This window comes from Elephas maximus, chromosome 19 (assembly GCF_024166365.1).
Source record: "Elephas maximus indicus isolate mEleMax1 chromosome 19, mEleMax1 primary haplotype, whole genome shotgun sequence".
NCBI lineage: Eukaryota > Metazoa > Chordata > Mammalia > Proboscidea > Elephantidae > Elephas > Elephas maximus.
Genome location: NC_064837.1, coordinates 37,147,312 through 37,167,319, shown reverse-complemented (window position 1 = coordinate 37,167,319; position 20,008 = coordinate 37,147,312). Strand labels below are relative to the sequence as shown.

The window sequence follows — 20,008 nt, the reverse complement described above, 5'->3', positions numbered from 1 at the left end:
TCCTTTATACTGTCCTCCCCTCCAACCTCAGGCCTGCCTGTCATTACAGAATTTCATCCTAAAACGCAGGCCCCATCACAGAACTCGGATAAGAGAGGTCGGCTGTAGCTGCCAGCAATTAATTCCATGCTTGGCTGATCTCGAGAAACAAAAAGATACAGAAATGCGTAACTTACCAGATTTCTTGGCTCTCTTTTCTTCTTCTGAAAAAGAAATTTTCCAGAATTAAGAGAGTTCAAACCACAACACAACGACACTTTCAAAAGACCAGGGCTCAATAGGCAAAATAAATCTATGGTGACCAAAATCAGATCGGTGGTTATGGGGGAGGGACTGGCCCATAAGAAGCATGAGGGAATTTTCTGGGATGATGAAAATTCTTTATCTTGATTTGGGCAATGATAACACATGCATATGCATTTGTTAACATTTATCTAACTATACATTTAAGATCTCTGCATTTGACTGTAGGTAAATTATATCTCCATAAAAGAAAAAGCTCAAACAAAGAAACAAACAAAAGTCACAAATTCTCATAAAAAGACCAGGCTTAATGGCCTGGCTGAGACTAGAGGGACCCTGGCGGTCATGGTCCCCAGACCCTTTGTTAGCCCAAGATTGGGACCATTCCCAAAGCCAACTCTCCAGACAGGGATTGGACTGACCTATAACACAGATAATGATACTGATGAGAAGTGAGCTTCTTGGCTCAAGTAGACACATGAGACTATGTGGGCAGCTCCTGACTGGAAGGGAGATGAGAAGACAGAGGGGGACAGGAGCTGGCTGAATGGACATGGGGAATACAGGGTGGAGAGAAGGAGTGTGCTATCTCATTAGGAGGAGAGCAACTAGGAGTACATAGCAAGGTGTGTATAACTTTTTGTATGACAGACTGACTTGATTTGTAAATTTCACTTAAAGCACAATAAATAAATAATTTTTAAAAAAAAAGGTCAGCAAAGAAAAGGTGCTTTTGAAAATCTCCGGAGTGTGTGCATATGGGAACTGAGTTTGCCAGAACAGTGCTTCTTAAAAGTGTGGTCTCCAAGCCAGCGGTAGCAGCATCACCTGGGACCTGTAAGAAATGAAGATTCTCGGGCCCACCCCAGACCTTCTCAATCTGATACTCTGGAGGTAGGGCCAACAACCTGTGTCTTACAAGCCCCCAGAGTGATTCTGATGGATGTTCAGGTTTAATATAAAATGAAAAGGCATGTCTGGGACCTCCTGCCTTGCTATCTTATCTTCAACTTCACCACTGACCCCTCCCATGGTCCCACGTGCTCACCCAGCTGCTCCCTCCTCCCATGGCACAGCAGAATTCCCTCAGGAGATGTCTCCGCCCTCCACCTCATTTCCTCACCTTCCACTCACTCTCCGCCCACTGCCATCTGACCGGAGGACCCCAGGCTGTAGTACTGGAGTAGGGCAGCCGCACCTCCCTGGTCACCACAGCTCTTGGGTGTTTCATTTACACTGTGACTAGTCCACCCCCTCCTTAGCTTTTTTCCCACGTCAGTCTATTTATGCTGAGTCACTTTCAACATATAGAAGTCTCAATTCATTCCTGAATTTAATCTTCATGGTTTTCCCATCTCAGTCTATGTTGAGTCACTTTCAACATATAGGAACCTTGATGGTTCCAATAATTTTCAAGGTCCATCACCTTGAGCAGATCCATGACATGAAGCAACACGTCATTCTGCTGAGGGAGGAAGGCGCCACCTCTCTAGGGAACAGGCCACCTGATGGCTCAGCATCCACAGCTCATTCCTAGGAAGAATGCTAGCGTTTGTGATTTGGGGCAGTGGTGAGGAAGTTTTCAGAGGAAGTATCCCTTGAGAGGAGTCCCTGCGTGGTGCAAATCATTAAGCTCTTTGCTGTTAACTGAAAGGCGAGTACACCCAGAGGTGCCTCCCAAGAAAGGCCTGGTAATCTGTGTCCAAAAAATCAAATACTGAAAACCATATGGAGCACAGTTCTACTTTGACATGGGGTTGCCATGAAGCAGAGTTGACTCGACAGCAACTGGGTTATCCCTTGAGAAGGACAGATGTCTATAGTACTTTTCCACCTACTCGTTCACTTCCCTTTTACACAAAGGGCCCTTCAACACTTCCCAGCTTGGCTGAGGGCTCCTTCCTCCAACTGCACCCGGGCATCCCAGCCCCTGCAGGAGTCCAGTCAAGAACTGACAACACACATCTGTCTGCTAAAGACAACCTAGACATTGAAAACAAACAAACAAAACTGCAGGGTCTTCTCGTCACCCATGGTGTGGAGGCATCACCCCTTGGGATCACTACTTTTTAGGGAAACACTAAACAGCTAACATTTCAATGACATGTTTATGGTTCATAAATAATCCGGGGGGGGCGGCCGATATCATTATTGTCCAAACCTCCATCTCAAGTGCATTCTCAACAAGGGCGATATCGCCCCCAAGAGGGGAAAAATCGGCTCTTGGGGAGTGAAAAAAATCTCACTCTTTCTATGTATAAAGCACAGTATATAAGCAGATATATAGTATATCTGTGGCAGTAAAATTGTATGGCGAGAGGTGATCAGAAAAAAAAAAGTGTCTATAAAGGCTTGGAGTGATGAGAAGAGTAAAGATGACGCGGGGGGCGAGAAACACTGCAATAGCAGATGCACATTACAGCTCAAAGCTAAACAGCACTCAACTACTGACAAGGCTTGACCTCCTCCAGGGGGCTCTGCCCAAGGCCTGGAACTTGGGTCTGGGAATAAGCCAGTAAGTTGGTGATTCAGCTGTTCCAGGCAGCCCAAACACGCTACGGGTAAGCCCTCCTGAGCACCCTAGTGCAGCTTCTGCAACTTCCACACTCCGCAACCTGTAGCCAACTTTACTCCAGATGAGGCTCGGGCTCGGCCAGTGACCTGGGATGGGCTTGAGCCCCCCTGGAAGGAGCAGGGACACCTCTGAGTGTCTCACCCAGGCACAAGCCAGCCACAGCTATGCTGTTTCCATGGAGACAGTGGAAAGGTTACTTACTCGCAGGCTTCTTCACAGGATGTGGCAACTTGTACTTGGGAAGTGGGATGGGCTCTCCAGGGTCACCTGTGCCAAAGAAAAAGGGGCTCATTTATGCAGCTCTTCCCCACCAACCCTAGGAGCCAGCTTTGCCATGGGCAGGCAGGTAGAGGGTTTATAAAGACAGCCATTTCCAGTGGCCTTCTCCATCCAATTATTTACAAGAGCTAGAAAGAAGGTGGAGCCCTAGTGGCACGGTGGTTAAGAGCTTGACTGCTAACCAAAAGGTCGGCAGTTCGAATCCACCAGCTACTCCTGGGAAACCCTGGGAGGGCAGTTCTAATCTGTCCTATAGGGTCGCTATGAGTCAGGATTGACTCAATGGCAACGGGTTAAGAAAGAAGGTAATAGGAGGGCCAGTTTGGCATGCTCCCTCTCTTCTCTGACACAGAATGTAGCTGGGATCAAGTCTTTTCTCCATCACCACCCAGCTCGGGGACCTCTCAGAGCTTGGTTTCTCCCAAGCGTATGATGGGGGATGACCCCACCATGCTGATGGTTGATGTGACCACCAAATGAGACCAAGAGGCCTGGCGTGCAGTGTCTGCTCAATCAATGTTAATTTCTTTCCGGCTGGTTTTCTCTCTCCTTCCTCCTCCCACAGACCATGGACCACCAACACCTTAGCAGGACAAAACATGCGTGGCTAACTCATCAACAGCTTTACCCTCTACAAAGCACTTCACACCTGGATTGCCATGAAGCTGTGCTACAACCCGTTTCAAAGGCACTCTTCTGCAAGAATGCTCGTCTTACCAAGCGGAAACTCAAGCCCACTCCCTGCATTACACAACAGATGGCTTCCGTGTGCCAGGCTCTGTGCTAGGCAACTTGAGAGACGGCAATGGACGACAGACACAGGCTTGCCCTCAAAAAAAGCATAATCTGGCAGGAGAGGCTGACAGGAGTCAAGGTAAAGTCAAATGACGGATGTGCAAAGGGCCCTAAAGCGATAATAAGGACCCTACAACCTAGTGTGAGGACTGAGAGGGTACAGGGGAGGCTTGCGGAGAAATGCAATGTTTCAACTGAGCTTCGAAGGGTGTTAACTGGTGAAGACGATGGAGCTGGAGCCTTCCGGGCAGTGGGGAAAGAGCACATGCAAAGGCCCTGTGGTATATTTGAAGAACTGAATACAGACGGGTGAAGAAGCACCTTGGAGCCTGTAGGCTGGAGTCCAGGGTCTAGTCTGTAATCTGGCAGTAATGGTGAGCCCCTAAAGCAGGGAGGGATAGTGAGGGGGAAACAATCTCAGGAGATCATATTTGCATTTTGAAAAGCTCTCTTTGGCTGCAGCCAGAGTAGATGCAGAGGGGCCGTTTAGGAAGCTGCCATAGTCATGGGCACAAGTGATGGCAACTAGGAGCAGGCTGGTGATGGCATCAGGGCCTGAGCTGGTAGACTGGGTCAGGAGATATTTAAGAAGCGAACTCTGGTGATGGACTGGCTATGAGGGGAAGGAAAGGGAGTGTCATGGAGGATTCCCAAGTTTCTCTCACCCCAAAACTAGCCATTCCCCCATCAAACACTGACAACTCGACGTCCATTCAAAGCCCATCACAACCTACCTCAATGGTCATGCTCCGAAAGAGCTTGTCCAAAAAGGCCCATCACAACAACAAGCCTCCACAGTTTTCTAGAAGGGATGGCTATAAAGTCAGGATGAGTCAAAGACTCCCCACTACCCCTAATGAAGGGTGGATGTTCCAGGCCCCAGTGCTCCATATCATACCCCCTCTTCTGCCCCATCTCTCCTTCCAGAACACTGAGGGGACCCATCTAGCTTCAGGGCTCCTGGTGAGCAAGCATGGGGGTTGCCAATGTCACCTGGGCTGGTAGAGTCCTCGGGCCTCTTCTCCTGGGACTGCTTGATGTGGCGCTTCAGCTCGTTTTTGAAGTCTATGGTACCCTGGTAGACCTCCTTCATTAGCTCGTGATTCAGCTCGACCCTGGGCACGTAGACTGGCTTCGTTGAGATTCCTTGCAGTTTTGAAGCTTTCTGAAACAAGCCAGAGGGCTAGTATAGACAATTCTGGTGAAGCCAGGGCCTGAGCTCCATCCTCAGGAACCTAGGGAGGAGCTTCCCTGAACCCATGGGTGCTAAGTCCAATTCAGCCTTCTCGTGTGGCAGACTAGAGGTCACCGGGGGTTAAAGCATCACTTGAAAACACAACAACCTGGAGCTGGAAAGGACCTTGGAGATCCCTCATCTTACAGATGGGGAAGCTAAGGTCTAGAGATGGCAAATGGCCTTCCAGGAACTCTACCAATTAGCAGCAGAGATGAGTTTGGGACACAGGTCTCCAGGACCCTAGATCCCCAGGACAATGCTCTTTCCTCTCCGTCAGCTGCAGGTGGAAAAGTACAGGAGACTCAGTACCATCTCTAGCCCTCGGGGAACAGCTCTAAACACATGTTCTGATGACACACAGAAGCACCTCAAGAGATGCAGGATTGAGCCAGGCCACGTCCTATGGAAAGGGAGCATCTTAGTGATGGTCCCAAACTTTGAGACAAAATCGAGTCATGTAGTATCAAGAGGCCCAGATGTGGCCTTGGAAACCCTCCCACAGCTAGTCCAACAAATAGGAATGAGCACTTCGGATGAAACTTCATGGCATCCAGGCTAAGCAATGGATGAGAAGCCTGTGAACACTCAAGAAAAGGTTCCCAGTCACTCCAGGACCCTCCTGAGGACCTGAACAAAGAAGCTGGGTCTTTGTGGTGCTGTGGCAGGTGATCCAATCAATAGGGCTGACCAAACACTCTGCATGCAGGCACTCTGAGGGCTCTGAACAAGCAAGGAGGGAGTGGGTGGTAACAAAGGGTGGCCCCACCCAAAAGGAACTTACAATCAAAAAAAAAACAGACATGGAAACAAGCCCATCTAATGCACCATCATGAGTGCCACAGTGGAGGGAGTGTAACATGCTCAGGAACGGCACTAATGGCGTAACAATGAGAACCCAGGAAGACAGGAAACTGTCCTTGAAGCAGGCCTTGGAAGAAGGACATGGATTCCCTAAACAGGGGAGGCACAGAATTCCCAACAAATGCCAGTGTTCGCGGCATGGTGAGTCCTCTGCTGGGCAAGGGCTGGGTGGCAAGAGCTGGCAAAGATAGCCCAGTCACCAAAGACCTTGTGGGCCATGCTAAGGAACAAGAAGCCAGAAAGGGTGGTGGAGTTGAGGGGAGCAGGGGGAATCTGTGCTTTAGCAAGAGACTTCCAGGGGCCTTGCAGAGGAAGGGTAAGAGGAAGATGGCAGAGGTGTAGGTACACATCCCAAACACCCGTGAAGACAATGGGGGATCAGTCCCACAATTAGATTATGTTATGTTGCAAAGGTGAAGGAATTCTGCAGATGTGATTAAGTTCCAAATCAAGTGATTCTGAGCTCATCAATAGGGTGAGTATACTGAATGGCCCCGATTTAATCAGGTGAAAGCCCTTAAAAGACGGACTGGGCCTTCCTGGAGGGAGTGATTCTCCTGCTGGCTTTGAAGAAGCAAGCTGCCCATCAAGAGAGGGACATGTGGCAGGGGACTGCAGGGGCTGTAGTAACTGAGAGCCGCCTCTGCTGACAGCCAGCAAGAAGACTGGAACTACAGCCCTACAACAGCAAGGAACTGAATTCTGTGAGCCTGAAAGAGGCCCCTATGCTCCTAGCCTGGCCGACACCAGACTGCAGCCTCGTGAGACCCTAGGTGGACAACCACTAAGCCATGCCCAGAATCCTGAGTCACGGAAATTATGAGATAATAAATGTGTGTTGTTTTAAGCCACTGCCCTTATGTTAAGTTGTTATGCACCACAGAAATGAGACAGCATGTGTCTCAGGGATGCTTCCAAAGACCGCTTACAGCCCCAATTCCTCGAGGTCCCTACCGCAACTGTATCAACACGGCGACGCTAGGCAGAGGGAGCATTCAACAACACTGACTGCCCTCACCAAGACTCACCTCCAGAAATTCAAACTCATCCCCCTTACTCAGGGTGACTTCAATCTCCTCCTTCATGGTCTGGATCTCACCCTTCTTCTTGAGAAGGATCTGATAAATGTTGTCAAACTTGTTGCTGACCCTCTTCTCCTCTTCTTTTATCTTCCGTGTACAGCCGGCCTCTGAGGCATCAATGAGAGCCTTGATTTCCATGTATTCTTGTCTGAGCTCATTAATCTTCCTGTTTGCTGTCTCCTACAGAGGGCCAAGATGAGATAAGAGGGCACCGTCAGACTGGCCAAATGCTAAACCTGCAATACGTGTTGGTAAGATGTGGAGCCACGGGAACTCTTACCTGGTACTAGGTGGGAGTACAAAGTGGTACAGCCACTCTGGAGAGCAATTTAGCAATGTTTTTTAGTAAATCTGCTGCGGGGGCACTGGTAGTTCAATGTGAGAGACCTGAGTTTGAGTACCAGCCAATGAATCTCGGGTGCGGCCACCACCTACCTGCCAGCGGAGGCTTGCATGTTGCTACGAGACTGAACAGGTTTCAGTGGAGCTTTCAGACTAAGATGGACTAGGAAGGAAAACCCGGTGATCTACTTCTGAAAATCAGCCAATGGATCACAATGGTCTGATCCCATTTTCATGGGGTCACCATGAATCAGGACCTAACTCAACAGCAGCTAACAACAGTAAATTTGAAGGTGCTCATACCCTATGACCCAACCCTAGGAATATACCCTACCCAATCCTAGGAATGTTAAGAGCTCAGCTGCTAACCAAAAGGTCAGCAGTTCAAATCCACCAGCCGCTCCTTGGAAACTCTATGGGGCGGTTCTACTCTATCCTGTAGGGCCGCTATGAGTCAGAATTGACTCCATAGCAACGAGTTCGGTTTTGTTGGTTTTTAATCCTAGAAATATACCCTAGAAAAATTACCAGACACCTAGTAATTTGAGATAGCAAAACACTGGAAACAACTTAGATATCCATCAGTAGGCTGTATACACAGACTGCAGACTATTCATACCATAGTATATTAAACAGTAATAAAAATGAATGAACCAGAGCTATACTTGGATAAATCGTCATGAGGGAAAAGCAACTTGTAGAAGGATACAGGCAGCACGATGCTGTATATACAGCTCAGGAACAGGCAGAATGGTCGTACTTACTGCTGCAGAAAGCACACACAGACAGTGAAAGTATAAAGGAATACATGGGAGTGAATGAATAAATTAAAAGTAGCAGATACTTTTGGAATAGAGGAAAGGGGATATAGTAAGAGGGAAGCAAAAAGGGGGCTTCAACTGCATTGGCGATATTTGATTTCTTAAGCTGGGAGGCAATTCGGGGGTAATTTTTTAAAAGAAAAGGCATGAAGCAGCTCTGGAAAAATTCTAGCTGCCATGACTCTCTAGAACGACACTGTCCCACACTGTAGCCACTCCCGCAATGTGGTTAAATGGGGCGCGACTCCTCAAGCAGCTTGGGCTGTATTGCGTGCAAATGGGTGAAAATTTACATTGCTTTAGGAGACTTATTAAAAAAAGAAAAATATCTCATTACTACTTTTTTTTTTTTGATTATACATTGAAATGATAATATTTTGGATATCCTGAATTAAAATGTATTCTTAAAATTAGTTTCTTGTGTTAGTCAAGTTAATATTACATATGGGCTCACGTGCTATGTCTCTTGGGCAGCACTTTACTTCTTGGGTATCCTCCACAGCTGCCACTGTAAAGCTGGGAACTGAAGCTCCAGAACAAGAGATTAAAAAAAACAAACCTTGCTTAATACAAAGGCAACATAACGTTATTATACAAAAATTTGAAAAATAAGGGGGAAATAAAACCTCCCTAATTTTTTTTTTTTTTAATTCTCCCACTCCGACACCTGTGCCGCTATCCTTTTACTGTACTTTCGGTCTTTTTTCCTATATTTTCTGCAGTAGGTTGAATGGTGGCCCCCAGAAAGATCCGTCCATGTTCTAGAATCTGCAAATATTACCATATTTAGAGAAAGGGTCTTTGCAGGTGTAATTAAGCTAGGAACCTTGAGATGAGATCATCCTGGATTACCCATATGGGTCTTAAATCCAATGACAAGTATCATCATAAGAGACAGAAAAGGAGAACGCACAGACATGTGGACCATGTGAAGACAGAGACAGAGAATGGCGCTTTGCTGTCACAAGCCAAGGAACGCCTGGAGCTCCCAGAGGCTGGAAGAGGCAAGAAAGGACCCTCTCCTAGAGCCTTTGGAGGGAATGTGGCCCTGCCAACACCTAGATTTAGGACTTCTGGCCTCCAGAACTATGAGAGAATAAATTTACGTTGTTTTAAGCCACCTAGTTTGTGGGAATTTGTTACAGCAGGCCTTCGTGATGAATACAATTTGTTTCATAAACTGCCACAACCCCAGTGAGTATATATTTTTGCTTCCTGTTTTGTTTCTGCTTTATATCATTGTCATTTTTCTTTATCAGTACTTTTTTTAACCCAAATTTTTAACGGTTACCCCAAGGTTAGGCTTTTTGGTAGTTTCCAATTTGGGGCCGCGAAGGCTTTTTCTTGGGCACGTAGTTTTTTGCGCTTTTTGCGAGGTTGAAGTTTAATTCTGACACTTGGGAGTGGGCCCAACACCAGCCTGACCAAGGTCAGAGCGGAGTCTGTCTTGCTTTGGGCCAGAACTGGTCACTCACCCGCACATCCTGCTGCCTGGCTCTCACATCCTCCAGTGCTTTCGATGCACCATTGATCTGACTGTACATGATGGCCAGTTTTTGCTTCAGCTTAGTCTGCAGAGAAAACGAACCAGGTGAGAGGGCCCCTCTTCACTCCAGCCCAACACCAGCGTCCAACACCAAGGACAACCCCCGGAACCTGTCCACCAGGTGACTCCTCCACCCAAGTCTTGCCAACTTTTTAAAGTATTCTCATACTTACTGATTCCCTCCATTCTTTTCGTGAATAGTACAGAAGAGAAGTTAAGAATCTAAGATTTAGTACACCCACATGCACTGCAGCACTAGTCATAATAGCCAAAAGGTAGAAACCACCTAAATATCCATCAATGCACAAACCGATAAACAAAATGTGGTACAGCCATACAATGGAGTATACTCTGCCATAAAGAGAAATGAAGTCCTGATACATGCTACGACATGGACGAACCTTGAAAATATTATTCTGAATGAAACGAATCAGTCACAAACGGACAAATATCGTATGAACCGACTTGCAGAAAATATAACAGGCAAGTGTACAGAGACCAAAGTTTATTAGTGGTTACTGGTGTCGGGACACACTGCTTAGGGGCTTAGGGGACACTGAGTTCCTGTTAAGGTGATGGAAAAATCTAGGAATGATTAATGGTGATGGTTGAATAACATGATGAACATAATTAATGTCACTGAATGGTACATATGAAGACTGTTAAAATGGTAAATGTTTTTGTTACCTATATATTTACCCCAATTAAAAAAATACAGAGTACAGGATTTGGAGCAAGACAGGCCAGGGGTAAAGTCTCAGTTCCAACTGGGCAAATTCTCTCACCTTCGTTTCCTAGGACACAAAATAGTTATAACAATTGTTCACTCTTCACAGGGTTGTCAGAAGGATCAAATAAGTACTCAGCACAAGGCCTGGATCTCAGTAAGGACATACTAAGTGTCCACTTGTATTCTTACGAGTTTTTTCACTACCATCCATTTTACAGATGATAAGACTGAGGCAAGGGGGACAGCAAGGTGGCCAGGCTCCTAGAGAAAGAAACAGTGGGACAGCTGCAGGGTGTCAGGGGACGCACCCACCTGCAGATATAAGTTAGCTTGTGGATATCTCTAGATACATATTTGTAGATGTTGCATGTATGCTAATTTAGACAAAAGAACACACAAAGGGCACAGTCATGAAAACTTCTTATGCACAAAAACAAGCACCTCTGAAGATGAAGATACTAGGCTTGAAGGCTAAGGACCATTGGCTTGCGGGACATCTACATCGACCAGCACAACATAGTGCATAAAAACAATGTTTTACATCCTACTTTGGTGAGCAGTGTCTGGGGTCTTAAAAGCTTTCAAGCAGCCATCTAAGATACAACTAGTGGTCTCTTCCTGTCCAGAGTAAAGGAGAACGAGGAACACCAAAGATTCAAAGGAGCAATTAGTCCAAAGAACAAACCACATGCACCACAGAATGCATGAGACCAGAAGAACTAGAGGGTGGCCGGCTACTACTACCGACTGCTCTGACCGGGATCACAGTAGGGGTCCTAGACAGAGCAGGAGAAAAATGTAGAACAAAAAAAATCAAATTCATAAAAAAAAAAGACCAGACTTATTGGCATGACAAGACACTAGAGGAACACCCAAGACTATGGCCCTAAGACACTCCTCTGACTTGGAACTGCAGCCATTCCTGGAAACCACCTTCCAGACAAACACGCAGGCCTATAAAATAAACAATAACACCCAAAAAGAACAATTATATGAAACCAAAAAGGCAACATTTGCCTAAAAGTAAAGACAAGAAGGCAGGACGGGGTAGGAAACAGGGAACCCAGGATAGAAATGGGGAGAGTGCTCGCACAGTGTGGGGACTGCAACCAATGTTACAGAACACTTTGTGTACAATGTGTTGAATGAGAAATTAATTTGCTCTCTAAACTTTCACCTAAAACACAATTTAAAAAAAAAAAAAGGGTGGGATAGTTGCTTCGGTAATGACAGATGAGGTCATTCAGACAACCCTCCTATGTAAACAACCAGAAGAGCAGACAAGATATTAAAAAAAAAAATTCTGCTTAAGGACATTGGAAAGCTAACAAAGGGAGGAAGGAGCCAAGATCCGGGAGGAGACCCCGAGACAGAAGCCTGGCATTTGCCAATTCTAGAAGACAACTGAGAAAGCCTCAGACTCAGGGAGACACAAGGACAAAAATCAGGGTCCAAGTCTAGTACACCTAGATGGTGCCCGGCTACCACCACCTATATCTCTTACAGGGATCACACTAGAGGGTCCCGGACAGAGCTGGAGAAAAAGACAGAACAAAATTCAAACGCACAAAAAAAGACCAGACTTACTGGTCTGACAGAGACTGGAGAAACCCTGAGAGTATGGTCCCCGGACACCCTTTTAACTCAGTACTGAAGTCACTCCTGAGGTTCACCCTTCAGCCAACGATTAGACAGGCCCATAAAACAAAACTGGGCTAAAGGGGCACACCAGCCCAGGGGTAAGGATGAGAAGGCAGAAGGGGATAAGAAAGCTGGATGAATAGAAATGGGGAGCTCAAGGTTGAGAAGCGGAGAATGTTGACATGCAGGTAGGTTGGCAACCAATGTCAGAAAACAATAAATGTATTATTTGTTTAATGAGAAACTAATTTGCTCTGTAAACCTTCATCTAAAGCACAATAAAATAAATTCTAAAAAAAAAAACCATTGTCCAAGGCTCACCCGGTGAACCTCCCCCAGCCCCAAGCTGGAACCACCAAGGGCTACATCCGAGGGATAAGGAAAAACAAGCTGTAGATCAGCACACAGGGGCTGAAGTCCAGCTGCAACTGAATTAAGGTGATTCAAATTGCTAGGACCCACATCACCTCCAGAAACGAAGGTAAATCATCCATGAAGGAAGATACACTCATCCTGGGCTTCATATTCTATAATTACTTTTGTAATTTTCATAATCAATATCTAAGTCTCCTAACTCCCCGCTCAGATAAAATGTTGGCGCACAGAAATGGAAAGGAAAATAGCCACCATCATAAGAGCAAAACCAGTTGCCATCAAATCAGTTCCAACTCCTGGCAACCCCGTGGGTGTCACAGTAATACTGCACTCCACGGGGTTTTCAATGGCTGATTTTTCAGAAGTAGATCACCAGGCCTTTCTTCCTAGGTCCCTCTAAGTGGACTCGAACCTCCAACTTTTCAGTTAGTAGCCGAGCATGTCAACCATTTACACTGTGCAGAGACTCCATATCATCCTAATTACCCACTGCCATCGAGTTGATTCCGACTCACAGTGACGCTACAGGACAAAGTAAAACCGCCCCATAGGGTCTCTAAGGCTGTAATCTTTACGGAAGCAGACCATCACATCTTTCTTATAATAGCAGCTACTATTTATTATGTACTTACTATATCCCTGGTAGAGCCCTGTTGGCGCAGTGGTTAAGAGCTCAGCTGCTAACCAAAATGTTGGCAGTTTGAATTTACCAGCTGCTCCTTGGAAAGCCTGTGGGGCAGTTCTGCTCTGTCCTACTGGGTCGTTATGAGTCGGAATCGACTCAACAGCAACAGGTTTTATATCCCTGTTAAGGAGCCCTGGTGGTGCAATGGTTAAGCATCAGGCTGCTAATCAAAAGGTTGAACCCACCAAGCGGCTCCTTGGGGGAAGATCCCTGGCAATCTGCTACCATAAAGATTATAGCCTAGGAAACCCTACGGGGCAAAAACCAAAAACGAAGCTACTCTATTCTATAGGGTCACTATGAGTTGGAATTGATTCAATGGCACACAACGATAACAGCACATGCCAGGAACTTTCTAAGTGCTTCACATGTATTAACCTATTTAAATCTAAGAACAACCAGATACAGTAGGAACTATTATTATCCCCACTTTACAGACGAAGACACTGAGGCACAGAGCAACTAAGTGACTTGCCCAAGGTCACATAGTTATTAGCTAGTATAGCTAAGATTCTGATGTTACAATTATGGACACAGGCCCAAGCTGTGAACACTGAAAACTTCTAGAAAAAAGATTCACTTCCCCTGACTAGCTGGCTCAACATACTCCACCCCTTTCATTTTCCTGCCTCTCCCACTCCACCCAGAATATTCGGAGCTGAACACGATGACCTTGAACCTGGATTTAAACAACCAGTGACAGTCACAAGCAAGGGCTGGAAACAGGAACCAAGGCTGAACTAACTGGACCCTGAAAGCAGGGCTTCGAACCACTTGAACCTTTCGAACAAGTTCCCAGGAAGTTATACATAAGAGTCACCAGAGAGATCTTTTTTAAAGTGTAGATTCTGACTCACTATATCTGGGGGTGAAAATGCAAATTCTCAGCAGGGGTCCGAACCCGAACCGGATCGGTTTGAAGCCCTGGCTGGAAGTCCAAGACACTGAAGATATTTCAGACTCAACCTCTACGACGATGCCCTTTGACCTGGCCTCCAACAGTGGCTGAGATAAGATGTGTGCCAAAGGCAGAAGGCCAGGCCCTGGCAGATTCAGCCCCTCCAGGTCTCAGAGCTGGAAAAGACCTCAAAACCCCTAGCGGCTGCCAACTGTTTTACTTCCAAGGGCGTTTTTAGTACTGTACCTAGGATCCCTGTATTTCAAAAGATTTTATCTATCATTAACCAAACACAGATCTGAGTCCTGTGACTGTGGACAGGGCCCCTCAGGGTCCAGACAAAAGCAAAGTGACTCAAGAGTAGAGAATTTTTTGAAGTTCTGAACAGTCCTTCACAGACTGTGCCCCGGGGAGTGCATGGGAGGCACCAGTTCTGACTCCGTCCTGCACCAGTGGCTGGGACAAGCCAGCCATCCAAGGCTGGGGCACTGCCCAGATGGCACTGGGCCTGCAGCTGACAGTGAGCAGCAGCAGGGTTCAAAAAGGAGACCAGTTAAAGGATTCAGCAAGCCAGGACAGTGGGGTTGAGGGAGAGTGAGGCTGGGAAAGCCTGTTTTAGGATTAAAAACCGGAGTGTGCACAGGACACAAAGAAGCTGGGAGAGGCCTCCAGCTCTGGGATGTGCAGACTGAAAGATATCTGGGCTCCCAGCCAAGCCCAGGAGGCTCTTCTGGCCCCTACTTGCTTCTACAGGTAAGAACGTCCAGAAGGAACTCGGCAGGAGCCAGGCTGCCCTAGTTCTCACCGCCAGGCCCATACCTCGTGAGGCAAAGAAGATCTGGGTAGCCTGAACTCCTGCGAGCCGCCCCAGGGCGCCCTCACCCCAGCAAGCTCTCCTCCACCCAGGCCGGTGTAACAGCAGCTCTTAGGGAGCTAGTTCTGCAAACCAGTTTACATATGATGCCTCATTTAGTCCTCATGATAGCTTCCTGATGTTGTCGTTATTATTGTCAGTGGCTGTGGAGTCGGCTCTGACTCACTGCGTCACCATGCAGAACAGAACGAAACGTTCTCCAGTCCCGCATCATTTTCACAATTGTTGGTATGCTCGGGTCCACTGCAACCGCTGTGTATTTTGAGTGCCCTCCAGCACTGTAAAGCAAAACTTACCACCATCAAGTCAATTCCAACTCATAGTGACCCTATAGGACAGAGTAGAACTGCCTCATATGATTTCCAAGGAGCGCCTGGTGAATTTGAACTGCCAACCTTTTGGTTAGCAGCCGCAGCTCTTAACCACATCACCAGGGTTTCCTCCAGCACTATAGTCTGACAATATTCTGTTGTGACCCTAAGTTTTCATTGACTACTTTTTGAAAGTAGATTGCCAGGCCTTTCTTTCTAGTCTGTCTTAGTCTGGAAGCGCCACTGAAATCTGTCCACCATGGGTGATCCTGATGGTATTTGAAATACCGGTGGCCTAGCTTTGGGTTTTTTTAGCTTTCAGCAAAAGAGTGCTGGTGCCGCAAACAGTTAAGCGCTCAGCTGCTAACCAAAGGAGAAAGACCTGGTAATCTGTTTCCATCCAGATTACAGCCAAGAAAACCTTATGGGACAGTTCTACTCTGTCACATGGGGTCACTATGAGTCAAAATCAACTCAATGGCACCCAACAACAACAAAATGCTTCCAGCATCACAGCAACACGCAAGCCACCACAGTATGACAGACAGACAGATGATGGAACCTCCTGATGTTATTGTTGTTAGGTGACGTCAAGTCCGTTCCGACTCATAGTTACCCTGTATATGAGAACAAAGCACTGCCCGGTCCTCTGCCATCCTCACAGTCGTTGTTATGCTTGAGGCTATTGTTGCAGCCACTGCGTCAGTCCATTTTGATGATGGTCTTCCTCTCTTTCCGTGGCCCTCTACTTTACCAAACATGATGTCCTTTTCCAGGGACTGGTCCCTCCTGATAACATGTCCAAAGTACAGGAGACAAAGTCTCACCATCCTTGCTTCTAAGTAGCATTCTGGCTGTACTTCTTCCAAGACAGATTTGTTCATTCTTTTGGCAGTCCATGGGATATGCAATATTCTTCGCCAACACCATAATTCAAAGGCATCAATTCTTCAGTGTCCTTTATTCATTGCCCAGCTTTTGCATGCATATAGACTATTGAAAACACCACAGCTTGGGTCAGGCACACCTTAGTCCTCAAAGTGACATCTTTGCTTTCTAACACTTTAAAGAGGTCTTTTGCAGCAGATTTGCCCAGTGTAATACGTTGTTTGATTTCTTGACTGCTTCCACGCGCATTGATTGTGGATCCAAGCAAAATGAAATCCTTGACAACTTCGATCTTATCTTCGTTTATCGTGATGTTGCTTATTGTCCAGTTGCAAAGATTTTGTTTTATGTTGAGGTGTAATCCATATTGAAGGCTGTGGTCTTTGATCTTCATCAATAAGTGTTTCAAGTCCTCTTCACTTTCAGCAAGCAAGGTTGTGTCATCTGTGTAACGCAGGTTGTTAATGAGTCTTCCTCCAATCCTGATGCTGCACTCGTCTTCATGTAGTCCAGCTTCTCAGGTTATTTGCTTGGCATACAGATTGAACAGGTATGGTGAAAGGATACAACCCTGATGCATTACTATTCCTTTTTATGATTTCCCAGCTAGGACACAGGGCTGGGATTCAAACCCAGCTCTCTCTCAACACCCAGCTCTGGCCTGGAGAAACAGATAAGGCCAAGGAAGGGCTGTAACCTGAATGGGGGAGGCCTGTACTCTGAACTCAGCAGTGCTGCAACCCCCGCCCCCAGCCCTCCCCGACCTCACCCCGGCCTCATGTCTCCTTTAACAAAACAAAAAGAGCCCTTGTTCTATCTGACAGTGCCGGGAGCATGAAATAAAATAAGGCCAAGCTTTGGAACTTACAGTGGTATACAATTCAAGGTGGTTTCATTACATCTTTCAGCCTCTGCCTGGAGTCCACAGAGAAAAGGTATGATCCCTCCAAACCACTAAGAAGATCACAGACCAAGGTCCCTTAGGAATCCACCTAGTCTCACCTCCTCATTTCACTGACGAGGCCCCAAGCCACAGACCACATCCTTTGCTCAAAGTCACACAATAAGGAGGCGGTGCTATGGTGCCACAGGGCTGGTGCTCCCTATGGTCACATCCAGGGATTCCTGGGGCTCCCCACACCCTCTCCGACCTCTAATAAGAACAACTCTCCCTGGTCAACAGAACTCTCCGGGTCCCCAGAGGTGTTTGCTTACATGACCTTAAGCCTCTGGAAATGTCCCGTGCTCTGGACTCTCCAGACCTACAGATCTGAGGTTGATCCATGGAGAGAAATCACACAGTGTGTAGTCAAACCAACTTGGGTCCCAATGTCCACTCCGCCCCTTGCTGTATTAAACTAAAAAAAAAAACAACCAAACCCCCACTGCCATCCAGTCGATTCCAGCTCACAGCAACCCTACAGGACAGAGTAGAACTGCCTCATGGGGTTTCCAAGGCTGTAACCTTCATCGAAGCAGACTGCTGCATTTTTCCACTGCAGGGTAGCAAGTGATTTCAAACAGCCAACAATTCGGTTAGCAGCCAAGCGCTTTAACCACTGTGCCACCAGGGCTCTTACTGCATTACCTGGGGCTAGATTAATCTCTCTGGACCTCAGTTTCCTCAACTGTAAATGAAAATACTAAGACTCATCTCCTAGGCGCTCGCAGAACTTACTGAAGGACAGAAGTAACCTCCAGGGCTTAGAGTTAACATTCAAAACCATCTACGAAACACCATTAGACAAGCACAAGGCTTAAGGAAAGCTACTTCGGCTGTGTCTTCTGTTTTCCTCTCTGTAAAATGGGTGTATGTTGGGGGGCCAGGTATACATGGTGGGAGAGGCCTGTATCATCCCCAGCTCCTTTCTCCTGTGACATTCGGGATACCCCTGCCCTCCATCTCAGGCCCAGCAAAGCCTATACCCCCAGAGCATTCAAGGTGCGGCAGAGAGGCCCAGGGAGCACGGCCTCTGTGCAGCCCCACCAGCCCTCCGTGGCGCCCCTACCTCCAGGTCGGTGCTGGCCTGGCTCAGCGGCGCCGGCGAGCAGGCCTTGTGCTCCACCAGGCAGATATGGCAAATGCACTCGCCGTGCTCGGGGCAGAAGAATTCTCGCAGCCGGTTGTGCTGAGAACACTTGCGGCGCATCAGGTCGCGGATAGGCGGCTGCAGCGGATGGTCCTGGAAGACTGGGCTGTCGAGGTGCGGCTGCAGGTGCTCCTGGCAGAAGGAGGCCATGCACACGAGGCACGTCTTGGCGGCGGCCGCCTTGAGGCAGTGGTCGCAGGCCACCTTTTCGGGCAGGCTGGGGGCCGCGGTGCGCACGGGCAGCGTCCAGCCGTCGACAGACACCTCCCGGGCCTGCTCGGCGCTCAGGAACTGCTCCACCACGGCGCACAGCACCGTGTTCTTCTGGAGCTGCGGCCGCGCCTGGTAGACGGCGCGGCACTGCGGGCACCGGTACGGCGAGCCCTGGACGGCCCACGTCTCGTCCAGGCACGATGCGCAGAAGTTGTGGCCGCACGGCGTGGTCACCGGCACCTTGAAGGGCTCCAGGCAGATGGAGCACGACAGCTCCTCCGCCAGCGGGTTCAACTCCGCCATAGCGCTCCTCCGGAGGGGCACGACACGTTAGAACCCAGGCTGCTGCACTGTGGCACGGAAGCTGTGAGGAAACGAAACTGATCGGGGCCGGGGCGGTCCCCGCAGCCTCTCGGAAGTCACGTGGGGCGCGGGCTGGTCGGCTGGCTGGCTGCCGGGGGTGAGGGGGCGGGCCGCATCCGGCCCCCGTGCGGGCGGCGGACTGGCAGTCCAGGGGAGGGTCAGCGGCGGAACGGCCCGTATAGCTTCCGCCCGGTGGGCGCGGGGCTTTTTGGGGCCACTGTGCGGACGATGAACTCGAGGGATGCGGAGGCCTGGACCCCAGCCAGAGCCGAGGTCCAGTCGGCCTTCCGCAGACTGTTTTTGTTTTTTCTGCGGGGGGCTCGGGGGTGTGGATGCTCCATCAGCATACAGCCCTTGGAGTTTGGAGCTCACACCCACGCTCAGACTTAAACTGGGTGACTTCTTTCCATTCCACCAATCTAACAGGATTTTATTTTTAATTCTCATTTCTACTTTCCTGGAGTTTGGAGACATCCAGTTTAATGAAAGGTTTACACACACTCACACACATCTGTAACATTAGAGCTTAAACATTTTTCTAAAAATTGCTTATTTAAATTTCATTTAATATTTAGCTCTATTTTTCCCCTTCTCTGGCCTGGGTACAGGAAAAATGAGTGGACAAGAGGCTAGACGAGTTCAAGAGAGGAGACGGGATGGTGGTAATGAGAAAGATTGTGTATTGGGAGGGGTTAATTGGAGTTTGCTTTAGGTACAGAGTGGATGGCAAAAATGAGAAAAAGGTAAATGCCTTAAAAAAAAAAACCTTAGACTACTGCTAATAGTGATAGCGGAGCCCTGGTGACGCAGTGGTTAACAGCTCGGCTGCTAAGCAAAAAGGCTAGCAGTTCAAATCCACCAGCTGCTCCTTGGAAACCCTATGGGGCAGTTTTACGTTGCTTCGTAGGGTCACTATGAATGGTAATAGTAATAGTAATCCAAAAAGTAATTATTTGTTTATATGCAACCTACTGTATACTAGGTAAATCACATATATTAGCCATAATCTTTATAAAGAAGCCCTGGTGCTGCAATGGTAAAGCGCTGGGGTGCTAACCTAAAGGTTGGAGGTTTGAACCCACTCACCGGCTCCACAAGAGACAGATTTGGCAATCAGCTGATGATCTGCTTTGGTAAAGATTATAGCCAAGGTAACCTT

At 47.7% G+C, this 20,008-nt stretch overlaps 1 protein-coding gene across 3 annotated transcripts in view; it reads right to left on the bottom strand.

The window, feature by feature from the left end:
* TRIM25 (tripartite motif containing 25) overlaps positions 1 to 18,870 on the bottom strand; it is a 46,109-nt gene extending 27,239 nt beyond the window's left edge. For 2 of the 3 annotated variants that reach the window (XM_049861303.1, XM_049861302.1), the window contains exons 1-6: positions 18,193 to 18,870; positions 9,711 to 9,806; positions 7,019 to 7,252; positions 4,886 to 5,057; positions 3,020 to 3,085; positions 177 to 203 (exon numbers count right to left, since the gene is read on the bottom strand). In XM_049861303.1, coding sequence (XP_049717260.1) covers positions 177 to 203; positions 3,020 to 3,085; positions 4,886 to 5,057; positions 7,019 to 7,252; positions 9,711 to 9,806; positions 18,193 to 18,789 — 1,192 coding nt within the window. In that variant the 5' untranslated portion in view covers positions 18,790 to 18,870. The remainder of the gene's footprint in view (positions 1 to 176; positions 204 to 3,019; positions 3,086 to 4,885; positions 5,058 to 7,018; positions 7,253 to 9,710; positions 9,807 to 18,192) is intronic. The other variant, XM_049861304.1, reaches the window with a different exon arrangement.
* Positions 18,871 to 20,008: the final 1,138 nt, after the last annotated feature.